Source organism: Pan troglodytes, chromosome 22, assembly GCF_028858775.2.
Source record: "Pan troglodytes isolate AG18354 chromosome 22, NHGRI_mPanTro3-v2.0_pri, whole genome shotgun sequence".
In the NCBI taxonomy this organism is placed as follows: Eukaryota; Metazoa; Chordata; class Mammalia; order Primates; family Hominidae; genus Pan; species Pan troglodytes.
Genome location: NC_072420.2, coordinates 15700551 through 15718668, shown reverse-complemented (window position 1 = coordinate 15718668; position 18118 = coordinate 15700551). Strand labels below are relative to the sequence as shown.

The 18118-nt window shown below is 35.2% G+C and overlaps 1 protein-coding gene across 2 annotated transcripts in view; it reads left to right on the top strand.

The window, feature by feature from the left end:
• Nucleotides 1-1192: 1192 nt before the first annotated feature.
• The window catches only part of SAMSN1 (SAM domain, SH3 domain and nuclear localization signals 1), a 175264-nt gene continuing 158338 nt past the window's right edge, over nucleotides 1193-18118 (top strand). The window contains exons 1-2 of one of the 2 annotated variants that reach the window (XM_054675301.2): nucleotides 1193-4586; nucleotides 4704-4848. In XM_054675301.2, the coding sequence (XP_054531276.1) occupies nucleotides 4729-4848 (120 nt within the window). In that variant the 5' untranslated portion in view covers nucleotides 1193-4586; nucleotides 4704-4728. The remainder of the gene's footprint in view (nucleotides 4587-4703; nucleotides 4849-18118) is intronic. The other variant, XM_009442827.5, reaches the window with a different exon arrangement.

Genomic DNA, 18118 nt, shown 5'->3' with positions numbered 1-18118 from the left:
GACAGTGCTTTTTAAAATTTTATCACATAACAAACCATCCCAGTACTTAGTGGCTTAAAATAACAATCATTTATTTTCTCACAATTTTTCAATTTGGTCAGGGCTCTCAGCGGTTGGGGATGGGGTTCCTCTGCTATCAGCTAAGGTGGCTCATCTGGGGCTTACTTTCAAGATGACCTCATTCCCAGGGTGAGCACACTGGTGCCCATGTCATCATGCAGACCAGATGGGACAGACACTGGAGCTCTCGATTCTCCTTCATGTGGGTCTCTTTACATGCTGCTTGGGCTCCTCACAATAAGACAGCTGGGTTCCAAAGAGGAGAAAATAGAAGCCAGAAGCTTTCTTAAAAGCTAGGCTTAACTGAAACTTTGTAATAAGTTCTGGAGACCTATTGTACAGCATGATGATTATAGTTAATAATAATAGTTTTGTATATTTAAAAATTGCTAAGGGATTAGACTGTAAATGTTTTCACCATAAAAAATTGATAAGTATTCGAGGTGATGGATATGTTACTAGTTTGATTTATTTATTTCACAATGTATACGTATGTCAAAACATCACATTGGACACCATAAATGCATACAATTTTTATTTTTCAATTCAAATAAATGTGTAAAAGGAAAAAGGTAGATTTACAACTAGCGCAGTGATATTTCTGCCATAGTCCAATTTTCAGTTAGTCATAGTCTCAGCCGACATTCAAGAGATTGGAGAAACAGACCATACCTTTCTGTGAGGGGAATGACAAAGGAAGGTATTTGAAGTAATCAGGAAACAATTTTTAGATTTATGAATGGCATTCTGATTGCCTAAAAAAAGTGAAAAATGTTTAGAGATGAATGAAATGTGTAGGAGTGAAATAACATGATGCTGAGACTTGCTTTAAAATACTTTAGCTGGAAAGAAAAAGGGGATAAAACAGGACATATGAAGTAACTTTTGCAATATCTTGATAATTGTTGAATATATGTGAGGGGCATATAAAGGAATTATTATAGTCTACTTTTGAGTATATGTGAAAACTTTTTCATCTTTTTTTAATCATAATTTGAAATAATATTATAGCTCCTAAAATAAAAGATTATAAAGAAGAAACTCAAAGTCCTAGTTTCATGTAGTTTTGCTTTTGATTAAATTTTAATATTGTATCTCAAAATATTTCTTAAATAATACACTTCAAAGGTACTAACTTGGAAAAGTATGCAGAAATAGTGAAACCTATAGGGGTACTGAGGCTCTTGGGAGGCCTGATGGAAAGGAGGCCAAACAGGAAGGGCTGCTTGACATTGGTGCATGTGATGTCTGTTTCCAGTGTTTGAAAGCAACTGTGTGAGGATTTAACGCTATGAACTTCTGCAGCCATCTTCAAATCATGAAAGGAAGGGCAAGGGAACTATAGACAGTACTCATGACTGATCTTGCTGACCCTCTCCTTCAGTGACAACTGTCAATCCATAGACCTGTTCTTATACGTGAACAATAATCCTTCTTGATTAAACACTCTCAGTCATGTAGTCTATTACCTGCAACTGAAAGCATTCTTAACTGATAACACTTTAAAGCAGAAGGTACCAATGTAAATCTCCAGGTGTTGCTAATTAAGATCAAGGGGCTATAGATACCTTCCTTTAGAATATCTTATTTCTAATAAGGTTATTGGAAATAAATGTTACTTAACAAAATTAAGTCCAGGACCAGGTGATGAAGAAATTTATTTGCAAGATCTAAATTTAACTTTATTTATTCATCTGTTGATGGGCACTTAAGTTGATTCCATATCTTGGCAACTGGGAATAATGCTGCAATGAACATGGAGGTACAAATATCTCTCTAACATACAGACTTCATTTCCTTTAGATATATACCCAGTAGTGGGATTGCTGGAAAATGTGGTATTATACACAGTGAAATACTATTGTTTTTAAAATGAAGGAAATCCTGTTATTTGTGACAACATCGATGAGTTTGGAGGATATTACGTTAAGTGAAATAAGCGAGAAACAGAGAGATAAACACTGCATGTTCCCACTAATGCGGAATCTAAAAAAGTCGAATTCATAGACGCAAAGAGCAGAATGATGATTACAAGGCTCTGGGGGATTTGAGGAGTAATTGGAGGAGACGATGGTCAAAAGATACACAATTTTAGTTAGGCAGGAAGAATAAGTTCAGGAGATCTATTGTACAACATGGTGCTGTTAGTTAATAACAATATATTGTACATGTGAAAACTGCTAAGAGAGTAGATTTTAAGTGTTCTTACCACAAATAAATATGTAAGGTGATGCATATATTAGTTTAATTTAACCATTTCACATACATATTTCAAAACATCATGTTGTATTTCATAAATATATACAATTTTCAATTGTTAATTAAAAAATGAAAAATAATGAAAAATTTGAAAATAAATTTAACTTTCAGAACTATTAGTGCATTTAAAAGACAATTAGATTTCAAGCATATCAAGAAATAAAAGACCTAAATGAATATCAAAAAAATCACTTAGTTTTAGCTGATGTTTTCAAATAGCTAGGTTTAACATGCCATTGTACAGATGAGTTTACTGAAGACGCAGAAGCTAAGTATCATCCTCAAGTTTACACAAGATGATATAGTTAATATAAAAAGCATAAAATTTGGAACTAGATATTCCTGGACTAGATTCCAGAATTTACCATTTTCTAGTTTTGACCTTGGCAAGTTACTTATTCTTCTGAGCCTCAATTTTCTTATCAAAAAACAAAACAAAACAAAACAAAAGAACATTTTTAAGGTTTTTTTTTTTTTTGGAGTGAGACAATATGCAAAAGTCCTTAATTTCAAAACTTAGTTCGAAGCGCACAGTAATTAAAACAGTGTGATACTGGCATAGAAACAGACATGTAGACCAATGCAATAGAATGGAGAGCCCAGAAATAAACCTTCATTTATGTGGTCAAATGTCAGCAAATCTGTCAAGACCATTCAATGGGGAAAGTACAGCCTTTCAACAAATGGTGTTGGACAAATGGAATATACACATGCAAAACAATAAAGTTGGACCCTTACATTACAGCATATACAAAAAGTAATTCAAAATTGACAAAGTCCCAAAGAGATAAAAGTATAAGTTATTAGAAGAAAACATTGGGAAAAATCATCCTGACACTGGATTTGGCAATGATTTATTTGACACCAAAAGCACAGGTAACAAAAACAAAAGTAGATAATTTAGAGTTTATCAAATTAAAAAGAAAAAAAACTTCTGTGCATCAAAGGACACTATTAGCAGAGTAAAAAAGTAACTCATTGAATGGGAGAAATTATTTGCAAATCACATATCTGAGAAGAGATATCCAGAATATGTAAGGAACACCTACAATTCAACAATAACAAAACCAAAAACTAAAGGAAACAAATTTTTTTTTTTTTTGAGATGGAGTCTCGTTCTGGCACCCAGGCTGGAACCAAATTTTAAAAATGAGCAAAGGGCTGGTATAAACATTAATCCGAAGAAAGTACATAAATGGCTAATAAACAAATAAAAAGATGCCCATCATCACTAATCACTAGGCAAATGCAAATCAAAACCATGAGATACCATTTCACATTCAGGGTAGCCACTATTTAAAAAAAAACATGAACAAACAAAAAACAGAAAATAACAAGGGCCGGCAAGGATGCAAAGAAATTGGAACCTTTGTGTACTGTAGGTGAGAATGTAAATGACGCAGTCAGTGAGAAAAACAATATGGTGTTTCCTCTTTAACATGGAATTAACAAAAAATCAAACAATCCCCTTCTGGATATATACCCAAAAGAATTGAAAGCAGGGACTCAAACAGATATATGTACATCTATGTTCATAGCAGTCTTATTCACAATAGTCAAAAGGTAGAACTAATCCAAGTGTTTATCAACAAACAAGTGGATAAGCAAAATGTGATATATACACAAAAAGGAATATTATTTAGTCTTAAAAATGAAGGAAACTGTGGCACATGCTATTGCATGGATGCACCTTGAAGAGATTATGCAAGTGAGGTAAGTCAGCCACCAGATGGCAAATATTGATTCCACTTACAGAAAGCATGTAGAGTAGTCAAATTTAGAGAGACAGAAAGTAGAAATGCTGTTTCCAGGGGCTGAGGGGCAGGGGAAATGGGGAGTTAGTGTTTAATGGGTATGGGGTTTGAGTTAGGAAAGATGAAATGGTTCTGGAGATTCATGGTGGTGACAGTTGCCCAACAATGTAGAGGTACTTAATGTTACTGAACTGTTTACTTAAAAATGGTTAAAGTGGTACATTTTAGATTTATGCACTTTGCATATCTTGCCATTTAAAAATGTGTTTATCTCTATATCTTGTCATGTAGGGAATCAAACGTTTTGTTAATTGTTGAAAGAGAAAATAGGAATTGGAGATGGGAAGAAATATGAGATGGACCCTTGACCTACCACTTCTAAGAGGAAGATGTTACTTTTAACCTGAAGAATAATATTTTCTCCAGGTTTGCCTGTAGTTGTTTTCAATGCATTTTCACTGCAGGTTTTAGGACTATCATTGCCACCTTTGAAATCTGTTTACACAGATCGTGGTAAGTCTCATTCTCTCATGTTATGCGTCAGCGTTCTTCATTAATTTAGGAAATTGTTTGTTCAACAAAAGCCTATATTATTTGATAATGGTCTCTGAATCCCCTGGATTATGGCAGGGATTTTACTTTGTAATAATCTCCCATGAGAACTGGCCAAACAGCTGTGAAGGCAAGAGAGAGCTACAAGAGGCAATCATATTTTTCAAAGCAGGGCAACAAGAGAGTGAAGCTGGTCAAAATGAATCTTTTCTGCATTTCGCTGGTAAGTTCCCTTATTTGCAGCATTTATGTTCTCATTTTAATTTTACTGTGTCAAAAGGAATGAAATTAGGATATATTCTAAACTTCTTATGTGATGATATTCATACACTTAGCATCTCAGAAAGTTCACATCACAAAGAACAGTGAGAAAGGATGCTTTCATTAAAGCACTGAAGCCAACTCTACTCAAAGACAAGTATTAAAAAGAGTTCTGCAACAATTACTACTATTTATCATTTTGATGTTGAATTTTTAAGTATAATGTTCTGGGAACAGTATTTTTGAGAAATAATTTTCTTCTATTTGTTATGAGACAAAATTTTGCAAAATATGCAGGCTTTGTGTTGCTTGCTTTGCTTTGAGACATCCCAGGAATCAAAATTTCTTCTTTGTTCCTTGAGTAATGAATTCCTTTCAATGCTGGCTTGGTTAAACTTCCATGGAGGTAGTTTTCTGAGTTGCACCACACTGTAAATGCAAGGTACAATAGATTAATCCAGTCCTGGAGATGTGCTTACTCAAGGGTATAAGCACCTCTCAAATTCGTTTTCACATTATTACTTTTTTTTCCTTAGCCTGAAGTGGATCAGTGAAAGTTATCAGGTAGTCATGGATCTGAAAATACTTTATAACTCTAACCTGCAATTGTGACCATCTGCCAATGCTTAAAAATGGATTTCAAAAATAATTTTATTCATTTCTGTGTTTACAGCAGGGCATTATATCTATTCATTGGTTTTTCAAGATGTCGATGGGAGATCCCTCTCATTTGGGAAAATAAAATGGCCTAGTTCTGATGTTTGTTTTCTTTCCTAATTGCACATAAGATTAACATAAGCAGTAGAGATGGTGCTGACATACGTTGTAATACCTAAACAGGAGGCATTTTAAGCCAAGATAAGGGGTTTAATCTTAGAGCATCTTGAAAAATAAAATGCAATTATGAGTTGTGGGAGGCTGAATCATCGAGTTCTTGTTGCCCATATAGTCCAATTTACAAAATAACTGCCAGCTCTCAAGTTTGCTTTGTGCCGTATAAATCTGATGGCAGAAATCCCATTTCAGGTGATTTAAGTGGTATTGTGCATACTTTTCTAGTTGATCTAAAAGAGCTCTATATGGTTTATATGAATATACTTCCCATGGAAATAGGCAGTGTGGCACCAAAGACGATTGCTTTCTGAAATCATTTTGAAGGGTAATATAATCAGTATGCTAATGTTTCTATAACATAGCATGGTTCAGCGTGGCGTGACATACGTTTGTAATGCTGCTGCTGAAGACATATAACCATATAATGAGCTTGATTGTCTTCCTCTGTGATATAGGGAAGGGAGCACATACTTAAAAAGGATTGCCTCGAAGTCCTGACTCATGGACTCAATATGACTGTAACTCTTTTCTGTCTGTTAAAGTTGTCCTTAAGAAGTTACTTGTTCAGAAACATATTTCATTAGACGGAACCATCAAGAACCCTAGTCTTTTGTTGAATCATTGCAAAGTTTATGTTATCAAATTCAGTTGCTTTAATAAGAAAATGTGTATGAGGTACTTAAAAAATAAACATTATCTTAGGTGTTTTTTATTCCTTCTTGTGGGATAAATACATAACATAATTTAGTGTAGGTTCTCAACCACAGTGTTGTGACACCCTACTGTGCTGTTATAACCTTTGAAAAAGGGGTGGGGGTACAGCTCTTGCCAGGAACTTATGCAAAATCCAAAACATATTTTATCCATGGCTGTAGGAATGTGAACATATGGGACACTGCATTTAAGAAAAGAGAATAAAAACCACTGGTTTAATGGAAAGATTCTTGAATAAAAAAAAATGAAGGTATATGTAAAAACACTGACCTTTAAATCTCTGGGAAGCAGGTGATTTTAAATATTATGTGTCACATAAAGATCACCGCTAACGAAAGAATGAAAGAGTTAAACATCTTTTATTTAAGTGTAGGGGAAAATTGTAAATCTTTTAGTAAATGGGGTTTTTAAGAGAAACATAAAGGCAGAAACTTAATGAACTACCCATTCTGAACCAAGGATACTATAAATAATCCATTAAAGGTGATTGCTATTATTTTGGATCTATAAACTTGAAATGGGGTCTATCTTTCATAAGGGAGGCAGAAATATCCTTTTATACATGCCACTCTGACTCCACAATTTTTCTTAGAGTTTTACGTCATGATGAGGCTTTTAGAAAACTTGCTCATTTGAGGCACAGTGATTTTTCTTGTTGAGCTCATCATATAGTTATTGCATTTAACATGTCTTTGTAACCCATGAGGTTACAAATCAATTATTCGTGCACAATTTCTTCAATAATTTGAAATGCTGCCTCTGTCTTTATTTGGATTCTTTATTCTTTCCCATTGGTTCATTTCTATCCCTTTCGTTTTACTTGTTCTTTTAAGCACTTATTAAAATATTAATAATTCTACTGCCAAGCGAGTCTTACTCAGAAGAATACCCTGCTCCCCATTTGTCCTTCTTGAAAGTTTGGACTTCGTCTTTTTTCTATATAAACTTAGGTTCATATTGTCAAATTATATGAATACCTTTGATGGGATTTTGACTGAAATGAACTTGAATTTTACACCATTTTTAGGGGAAATTGACTTCATTATGGTGCTAGGTCTTTTCATCCACAAACATAGATAACTCTTTATTCAATTCTTTCATAGCCTTCAATAATATTTTGTAATTTTCTCTATGATATCTTGCTTACCTTTTGATAAATTTATTGTTAGGCATCCAAGAATTTTGGATGCCATTGTGAATTTTTCTCCAAGTTTGTTGATGCTGATTTAGAGACACATTATTAGTATATTGACATCCAAATAAATAATTTTGCTGATCTTGAAGAATTCTGAGAGATACTCTGTGGTTTTCTCAGATTTTCTGTGCAAATAATCTATAAAGTATTCCTTTCCTTAGCATTTATGTTATTCTCAACTTCTTTAGCTTCCATAATATTGACAAGTAGGAATGCTATGATATCAGCCATCCTACTCTTATTTCTAATGCTCATATAATTATTTATAATTCAGTCTTCATGAGGAAATTTTTTTTAAATAACTCTAATCAGGTTAAGGAAGTCCTGCCTTTTCCCAATTTGCTAAGATTTTGACGTGGGTAAACTTTAAAATTTTTCAAATGCCTTAAATATTTATTGAGATTAACTTCCTTTTAAATATTTTAGTCTGTATCAAAATATTGAAGCATTCTTACATTTCTATATTAAACACTAATTGGTCTTAATGTAGTTTTATAAGTACTATTTGATTTTGTTGATATTTTATTTAGGATTTTAAAAACTATGTTAATACCTAAAATTGATCTGTTGTTTTCTTGCATTAATAGGAACATTCCATCATTTTCTTTTTCTAGAGTTTCTATTAGTAGTATTTTGTCATCTTTTAATATATCTTCTAACCTTTTACCTGTGTGTATCATGTTTTCTATTTATCCTTCTATGCTGCACCCTAAGTGAACTCAGCATTTTCTAATTCTCTCTTATGAAAGGTCTAGAGTTCAATTTTTTATTATTTAATATAAATTTCTGTGATTATTCATTTTCAACACTTTGTAATTGTTCTTTGTTCCTATTTAATGATTTTTGTTTCATTTCTGTTTTGGTTTCATCATAAATTATTTCTTTAATATTACATTTTTATTTAGCTCTTTGGAGATTGTATATATTCTTTCTTAAATTATCTCTCCATCTGTTTTATGATTTTAATTTCATCTGGAATTAAATGGTTTTATTTTCTGATTGTCAATTCAGTTGGCTCTCTTTCTCAGCATTTGATCTCTTCATGTGCTTTGGCTAATTTAGAATGACAACTCTTTTTCTTTTTCTCTCTCTCTTTCTCTCTTTCTTTCTTTCTTTCCTGGCTTCTTCGCCTTGCTTTATCTACTAGTGAGGCAAAAAATCTCATGTCTTCCTGATGCCCCAGTTAAAAACCAGGGCTTACACTGGTGGTCCAGAGATCTTATTCCAAGCAGATATATGAACTATTACTAATCTAGACACTGAACTATTGGTAGCTTGTTTCATATTCTGTTTTGCTGGCCGTGTTGTTAAATTTTGCTTCTCTGGCCCATATCTTCTTGTAAGCAAGAGCCCTAGCAGCTGTTGGCAGAAGCTTTTTTCAGCCCCCTTTTATAGCAGTGGTTGCTACCATAGGCCCTGTATTTCCATCATGGAGTTTGCCTCATGTAGAGGACATCGATTTCATGCTACCCCTCAGGGTTTAAGATCTGTCCAATGCTGTCTGTTTTGGGATGGGAGCTTAATATGTCTAAAACTTTAGTTTCACTCACTACTTTGTATTTCTGTTAGGTTTCCCTACATGTTTACATATTTTAGAGCACTCATGACTTACTTAGTTCTTAATAATTTTCCCAGTAGTTTGTAATGTGTTTGGAACAGGGGTTACTTAAAAGAGGAAACAGCAAATCATATTGGCCAAATGTTCTAAAGGTAGACAAGGCATCCAATCTTCACTTTACTTATATGTTAATATACCTAGAACTTTTCAATATGCTAAGTGTATACTGTCTACCTCTCTCTTTTAAGACTGCTTCTAGATGATGTCATAACTAGACTAATTATATCTTTTTAAAAAAGTCCATTTGATTAATAAATTTGCTTCCCAAATACAAAGAAGTTATAATACATTACACAATGATTTTAAATCCAAACTCATGCATTTTAAATTCATTTTTTCATACAAGGATAAAAATGAATAAATAATATTTTATTATTAATGTTCTAAACATTAATATTAATTCCTTGACTGTACTTGTAAAATATTTTTGCTATTTCAAAGCATGCCTTGAATTTATTTTATCCTCATAGCTTCCTGCTGCGTGTGTGTGTGTGTGTTGCAATGTGTATCATTTGCCCTTGATGCTTTTTCATTCTTTCAAATTTTTAAAATTTTTGTAGGTACATAGTAGGTATATATATTTATGGAGTACATGAGATGATTTGATACAGACATGCAAGGTGAAATAAGCACATCAGGGAGAATGATGTGCTTTTATCCTTTGAGTTAAAAGCATTTATCCTTTGAGTTAAAAACATTCCACTTACACCCTTTAAATTATTTTAAAATGTGCGATTAAGTTATTATTGACAATAGTCACCGTATTGTGCTATCAAATAGTAGCTCATATTCATTCTTTCTATTGCTTTGTACCCGTTAACCATCCCCAGCTTCCTCCCAGAATGCCATTACTCTTCCTAGCCTCTGGTAACCATCCTTCTAATCTCAATGTACACAAGTTCAATTGTTTTGATTTTTAGATTCCACAGATAAGTGAGAACATGCGATGTTTGTCTTTCAGTGACTGAATTATTTCACTTAACATAATCATCTCCAGTTCTATTTATGTTGCTGCAAATGACTGGATTTCATTCTTTTTTTGATGATTGAACCATACTCCATTGTGTATATGTACCATATTTTCTTTATCCATTCATCTGTTGATAGACACTTAGGTTGTGTCCAAATCTTAGCTATTGTAACAGTACTGCAACAAATTGGGAAGTATATACCCAGCAGTGAGATTGCTGGAGCATATGTTAGCTCAATTTTTTGTTTTTTGGGGAACCTCCAAACTGTTCTCCATAGTGGTTGTACTAATTTATATTCCCGCCAACAGTGAAATAGGGTTCCTTTTTCTCCACATCTTCACCAGCATTTACTAGTGCCTGTGTTTTGGATATAAGGCATTTTTAACTATGGTGAGAAAACATCTCATTGTAGTTTCGATTTGCATTTCTCTGATGATCAATGACGTTGAGCACTTTTTCACATGCCTGTTTGCCATTTGTATGTCCTCTTTTGGAAATGTCTATTCAAATTCTTTTGCCCATTTTTTGATCAGATTATTAGACTTTTTCCTATAGAGTTGTTTGAGTTCCATGTATGTTCTGGTTATTAATCCCACGTCAGATGGATATTGTGCAAATGTTTTCTCCCATTCTGTGGGTTGTTTCTTCACTTTGTTGATTATACCTTTTTCTGTGCGGAAGCTTTTCAACATACGAGACTATTTGTTCAGTTTTGCTTTGGTTGTCTATAGTTGTGGGGAATTGCTCAAGAAATCCTTTCCCAGACCAATGTCTTGAAGATTTTCCCTAATGTTTTCTTCTAGTTTCATAGTTTGAGGTCTTAGATTTAAGTCTTGAATCCATTTTGATTTTATTTACATATATGGTGATAGATGGGGCCTAATTTCATTCTTCTGAATTTGAATATTTAGTTTTTCCAGCACTATTTATTGAAGAGACTGTCTTTTCCCCAGTGTGTGTTCTTGACATCTTTGTCAAAAATGAGTTCACTGTAAGTGTGCTGATTTGTTTCTGAGTTCTCTATTTTTTACATTGGTCTGTGTGTCTGTATTTATGCCAGTACCGTTGTGTTTAGGTTACTATAGCTCTGTAGTCTAATTTGAAGTCAGGTAATGTGATTTCTCCAGTTTTGTTCTTTTTGCTTAGGATAGCTTTGGCTATTCTGTGTCTTTTGTGGTCCCATATAAATTTTAGGATTTTTTTTCCATTTCTGTGAAGAACGTCACTGGTATTTTGACTGAGGTTGCATTGAATCTGTAGTTTGCTTTGAGTAGTATGGACATTTTAACAAAATTGTCTTTCAATCCATGAACCTATATTATTTTTCAATAAATCTATGAACATAAACTATTTTTCATTAAATATTTTCAAATTTTTTATGTCCTTCTCAATTTATTTCAGCAATATCTTATAGGTTTTATTATAGAGATCTTTCACTTTGGGATTTAATTTTATGTGTGGCTAGTGTAAATAGGATTACTTTTTAATTTCTTTTTTATATTGTTGCCTGTTCTCATAGAAATGCTACTGGTATTTTATGTTGAAATTGTATCCTGCAACGTTTCTAAATTTGTTTATTAGTTCTAACAGTTTTCCTGAGGAATTTTTAGGGTTTTCCAAATCATATCACATCATCTGCAAACAGGTATAATTTGGCTTCTTCATTTCCAATTTGGATGCTATGTATATCTTTCCTTGTCTAATTTCTCTAGCTAGGACTTCCAGTACTATGTTGAATAACACTGGTGAGCCATGTTGTATTCCAGATCTTAGAGGAAAGGCTTTCATCTTTTCCCCAGTCAGTATGATACTAGCTGTGGGTCTATTGTATAAGGCTTTTATTATGTTGTGGTATGTTCCTTCTAGAGTCAGTTTTTTTAGGTATTTTTTTATCATGAAGGAATGTCAAATTTTTTAAAATGATTTTTTAGTGTAAATTTATATAATAATATTGTTTTTAAACTTCATTCTGTGGATATGATGTATCATACTGATTGATTTGAATATGTTGAACTATCCTTGCATCCCTGGGATAAATCTCACTTGGACGATGAATGATCTTTCTAATATATTGTTGTTGAATTTAGTTTGGTAGTATTTTGTTGAGGAGTTTTGCATTAATATTCATCAGAGATATTGGCCTGTAGTTTTCTTTTCTTTTTTTTTTTTTGATGTGTCTTTGTCTGGTTTTGGTATCAGAGTAATATTGGCCTCATAGAATGAGTTTGGAAGTATTCCCCTCTCCTCCACTTTTTGGAATAGTTTGAGTAAGATTGGTATTAATTCTTCTTTAAAGGTTTGGTAGAATTCAGAAGTGAAGCTGTCAGGTTCTGGGCTTTTCTTTAGTGGGAGATTTCTTTTTTCATGGCTTTGATCCTGTAACTTGTTATTGGTCTTTTCAGGTTTTGGATTTCCTCTTGGTTCAATCTTGGTAGGTTGTATGCATCTAGGAATTCATCCATTTCTTCTAGATTTTTTAAATATATTGGTATATAGTTGCTCATAGTAGCCACTAATGATGCTTTGAGTTTCTGCAGTATCAGTTGTAGTGTCTACTTTTTCTTTTCTGATTTTATTTATTTGGGCTTTATCTCTTTTTTTCAGTCTGTCTAAAAGTTTGTCAATTTTGTTTAACTTTTCAAAAAACAACCTTTTGTGTCATTAAACTTTTGTATTTTCTTAAACTTCAGTTTCATTTATTTTGGCTCTGACCTTTATTATTTTGTTTCTTCTACTAATCTGGGGTTTGGTTTGCTCTTACTTTTCTAGTTCCTTAGGATGCATTGTTGGGTTGTTCATTTGCAGTTATTCATCTTTTTTGATGTAGTCATTTATAGCTATAAACTTCCCTTTTAGTACTGCCTTTGGTGTATCCCATAGGTTTTGGTATGTTGTGTTTCTGTTATCATTTCTTTCAAGAAATTTTCTAATTTCCTTCTTAATCTCTTCATTGACCACTGGTCACTCAGGAGCATATTGTTTAATTTCCATGTTGTATAGTTTCCAAAATTCCTATTTTTATTAGTTTCTGGTTTTATTCCATTGTGGTAAGAGAAGATGCTTGATATTATTTCAACTTATTTAATGTTTTAAGACTTTTTTGTTTTACATATGTTGTATTCTTAAGAATGATCCATTTTCTAGGGAAAAGAATGTGTATTCTGCAGCTTTCAGCTGAAATGTTCTGTAAATATCTATTAGATCAATTTACTCTACAGTGAAGATTCAGTCTGATGTTTCTTTGTTGATTTTCTGCCTGGAAGATCTTTCCTAAGCTGAAAATGGGATGTTAAAGTCTCTAGCTATTATTGTATTCGGTCCTATCCCTCTTTATCTCTAAAAATATTTCCTTTATATGCCTGAGTACTCCAGTGTTGGGTGCATATATATTCAAAATGTTTATATCATCTTGCTGAATTGATCTCTTTATCATTAAATAGTGACCTTCTTTGTCTCTTCTTATAGATTTTGTGTTGAAATCTATTTTATCTGATATAAGTTTAGTGACTTCTGTTCTTTTTTGGTTTTCATTGGCATAGAATATCTTTTTCCATCCCTTTATTTTCTCTCTTTCTGTGTGTGTGTGTGTGTGTGTGTGTGTGTGTGTGTGTGTGTGTGTGTGTTTTGAGACAGTGTCTCACTCCATCACCCAGGCTGGAGTGCAGTGGTGTGATATTGGCTCACTGCAATGTCCGCCTCCTGGGTTCAAGAGATTCTCCTACCTCAGCCTCCTGAGTAGCTGGGATTACAGGTGTGTGCCATCACACCTGGCTAATTTTTGTATTTTTAGTAGACATGGGGTTTAACCAGGTTTTTCAGACTGGTCTGAAACTCGTGACCTCAGGTGATCCATCCACCTTGGCCTTTCAAAGTGCTGGGACCACAGATGTGACCCACTGCACCCAGCCAGTCTATATGTGCTTTTATAGTTGAAGTGTGTTTCTTGCAGGCAACAGATTGATGGGTTATGTTTTTTCATTCATGCAGCCAGTCTATGTCTTTTGATTGGAGATTTTAGTTCATTTACATTCAATGTTATTATTGATAATTAAGGACTTACTCTTGCCATTTATTACTTGTTTTCGGGTTGTTTTATGGTCTTATCTTCCTTCTTTCTCTCCTTCCTGTCTTTGTCTAGTGAAGGTGACTTTGTCTGGAGACATCATTTAGTTTCTTGCTTTTTAATTCTTGTATATTTATTGTATGTTTTTTGGTTTGAGTTTACCATGAGGTTTGCAAATATCATGACTCATTATTTTAACCTGCTGACAACACTATTTGCACAAACAAACAAGCAAAAAGAAAACTAATTAAAACTCTATACATTAACTTTGTCTCCCTGCTTTTTAACTTTTCATTGCTTCTATTTATGTCTTATTGTACTGACAGTGTCTTGAAAAGCTGTTGTAGTTATTATCTTTCATTGGTTCATTCTTTAATTTTCCTACTTAAGAGTATTTTACACACCACAGTTACAGTGTTATAATATTCTGTGTATTTCTGTGTACTTACTATTACCAGTGAGTTTTGTACCTTCAGGTGATTATTTATTGCTCATTACTGTCCTTTTCTTTCTGATTGAAGTACTCCCTTTAGCATTTCTTATAGGACTGACCTGGCGTTGTTGAAATCCCTCAGCTTTTGTATGTCTGGGAAAGTCTTTATTTCTTCATGTTTGAAAGATATTTTCACCAGATATATTATTCTGGGGTAAAAATTATTTTCCTTAGGCACTTTAAATACGTCATGCTACTCTCTCCTGGCCTGTAAGGTTTCCACTGAAAAGTCTGTTGCCGGACATATAGGCCCTCAATTGTATGTTATTTGTTTCTTTTCTCTTGTGGCTTTTAGAATTCTTTCTTTATCCTTGACAGTTGGGACTTTGATTATTAAATACCTTGAGGTAGTCTTCCTAGGGTTAAATCTGCTTGGTGTTCTATAACCTTCTTGTACTTGGCTGCTGATATCTTTCTCTAGGTTTGGGAAGTTCTCTGTTATTATCCTTTTGAATAAACTTTCTATCCCTATCTCTTTATCTACATCCTCTTTAAGGCCAATAACTCTTAGATTTGCCCTTTTGAGGCAATTTTCTAGATCCTATAGTTGTGCTACATTGTTTTTTGTTCTTTTTTCTTTTGTCTCCTCAGACTGTGTATTTTAAAATAGCCTGTCTTTAGGCTCACTAATTCTTTCTTCTGCTTATGCATTCTGCTATTAAAGGACTCTGATGCATTTTTCAGTGTGCCAATTGCATTTTTCAGCTCCAGGATTTCTGCTTGATTCTTTTTAACCATTTCAGTTTATTTGTTAATTTATTGGATAGAATTCTGAATTCCTTATCTGTGTTATTTTGAATTTCTTTTGAGTTTCCTCAACACATCTATTTCAAATTATCTGAAAGGTCACATATCTCTTTCTCCAAGATTGGTCCCTGGTGCCTTATTTAGTTTAGTTGGTGAGGTCCTGTTTTTCTGGATGGTGTTGATGCTAGTAGATGTTTTTCGGTGACTGGGCATTAAGGAGTTAAGTATTTATTCTAGTCTTCACTGTCTTGGATTATTTGTAGCTGTCCCTCTTGAGGAGGCTTTCCAGATATTTGAAAGGACTTGTGTTTTGTAATCTAAGCTGTGTCTGCTTTAGGGGATATCCCAAGCCCAGTAGCACTGTGGTTCTTGCAGACTCAAAGTACCTCATTGATGGTTTTCGACCAGATATGGGAGAATTCTCTGGATTACCAGTCAGAGACTCTTGTTCTCTTTTATTACTTTCTCCCAAACATACAGAGTCTCTCTCTGTGTTATGAGTTACTGAAAGCTGGAACTGGAATGACACTGGCACCCCTTTGGCTACCACTACTGTGACTGTGCTGGGTCAGACCTGAAGCCAGCGCAACACTGGGTCTTGCCCAAGGCCTGCTGTAACCACTCCCTGGCTACTGCCTGTGTTCACTCAAAGCGCTCAGGCTCTACAGTCAGCAGGCGGCAAATCCAGTCATGCCTCTGTGCTTCCCTTCAGGGCACTGAAGGCCCCCAGGCCTTGGGTGAGTCCAGAAGTGCAGTCCAGGAGTCAGGGATTAGAGTCTAAAACATTAGAAGTCTACCTGGTGTTATTGTATTACAGCTGAACTGGCACTCAAATCACACCAGCTTTCCCACTCTTCTCTCCAGTTTTTAAAGACAGAGGAGCCTCACTCTGTAGCCATACCACCCTAGGTACAAGGAGTACTGCTAGACTACCACAGATGCTCTCTTAAGGCCCAAGGTCTCTTAAGTCAGCTTTTTGTGAATACTACCTGGCCTGGGACTTACCCTGCAGGGCACTGGACTCCGCTCTGGCCCAGGGCATGTCCAGAAATGCCATCCAAGCATACAGTCCTGGAATAAGAGATTACAAGAGCCCAGTCAGTGCTCTACCCCCATGTGGCTGTGCTGGTACCTAAAGTGCAAGATAAAGTCCCCTTTGCATTTCCCTCTGCTTTTCTCAAACAGAAGGAGTTTTCCTCTGTAGCCACCACAGCTAGTAATGTGCTGAGTCTCATCTAAAGCCACTAAGTCTCAGAGGCTTTCCCAAGGCCCTTGATGTAGTACCTGGGTATCACTGCTGGCTATTCAGGGCGCAAGGGCTCTTCGGTTAGCAGGTAATGAATACTGCCAGGACTGAACCCTTTCCTTCAGGGCAGCGGTTTCCTTCTGGCCTAGAGTTGCCTAGAAATGTCATCTGGGAGCTAGGGCCCGGAAGGGGGGTACCTCATGACTCTTACCAGTGCCCTATTATGCTATGGCTGAGCTGGTACCCTCGATGCAAGACAAAGGCCTCCCTACACTTCCATCTCTCCTCAAGCAGAAGGAAGGGGTCTCTTTTGGAGCCTCAAGATATGCAGCCTAGGGTTAGGGGCAGGGTGATGCCTGCACTCCCTTGGCTGCCCCAACCGGTGTCTCAGTGTGTTACATGCCCCCTCAGTCTACTGTCTCTGGGCTTAGTTCACATTGGGACACACATAGGAGTTGCAGTCCTTGTGTTCTAGACTGCCTTTCAAGTTTACTGGAGACACAGAGTGCTGCAGCCCTGGGCGGCAAGGTTTGCAGGCGTTCAACTTTGGACCATTGGGATCGGAGATTCCCTTCTGGCCAGGGCTGGTTTAAATGCTCCCTCTATGGCTGGGCATCAGCTGAGTTTGGTCTGGGTTTTCTTTCTTCTCTAACAGGACAGCACTAAGTTCAATGCCGCACAATGGCTGTGTTCTCCCTTCCCCAGAGCCCAGAGATGCTCTCCACACCAAGCCGCAGGTGCCACGGTAGGGGAGGAGTGGTGTCCGAGATTCGGGACTGTTTTTTCTATCTCTTCAGTGCCTCTTTTAGTGATTTGATGTTAAAACCAGGTACTATGAGTGCTCACCTGAATTTTGATTCTTATGAGGGTGTTGTTTTTCTGTGTAGATAGTTGTTAACTTGGTGTCCTTATTGTGGAGAAACGATCAGTGGAGCTTTCTATTCTGCCATCTTACTTCGCCTCCTCTGCCCTTGAAACTGCTACTTCACAGTTGAGAAAGCTAAGTAGAGCAGACTGTATTTCTTATAAAGGGAGGTGGTACCAATTAGAGACATACATGTAACTCAAATCTGTGACCAACACAGTTTATTGGTGTCTCAAAAGGCATTTATTTAGTTTTTTGAACTTTAATGTCTTCAACATACCTCTTGAGGAATTCCCTCATTGTGTGCCTGCCTCTGCAACACTTAGACTCTTGTTTAAATTCTTGGCTCTGTAATAATGGTGGTAATAATAATTCCTGGCTGTGTAATAATTCCTGGCTTTACTGTATTGTTCACTGTTGAAAGTTAGCATACTGTAAACTCTTAATCCTTATGCCCAGGATAATTTAAATAAAGTACTATATAAA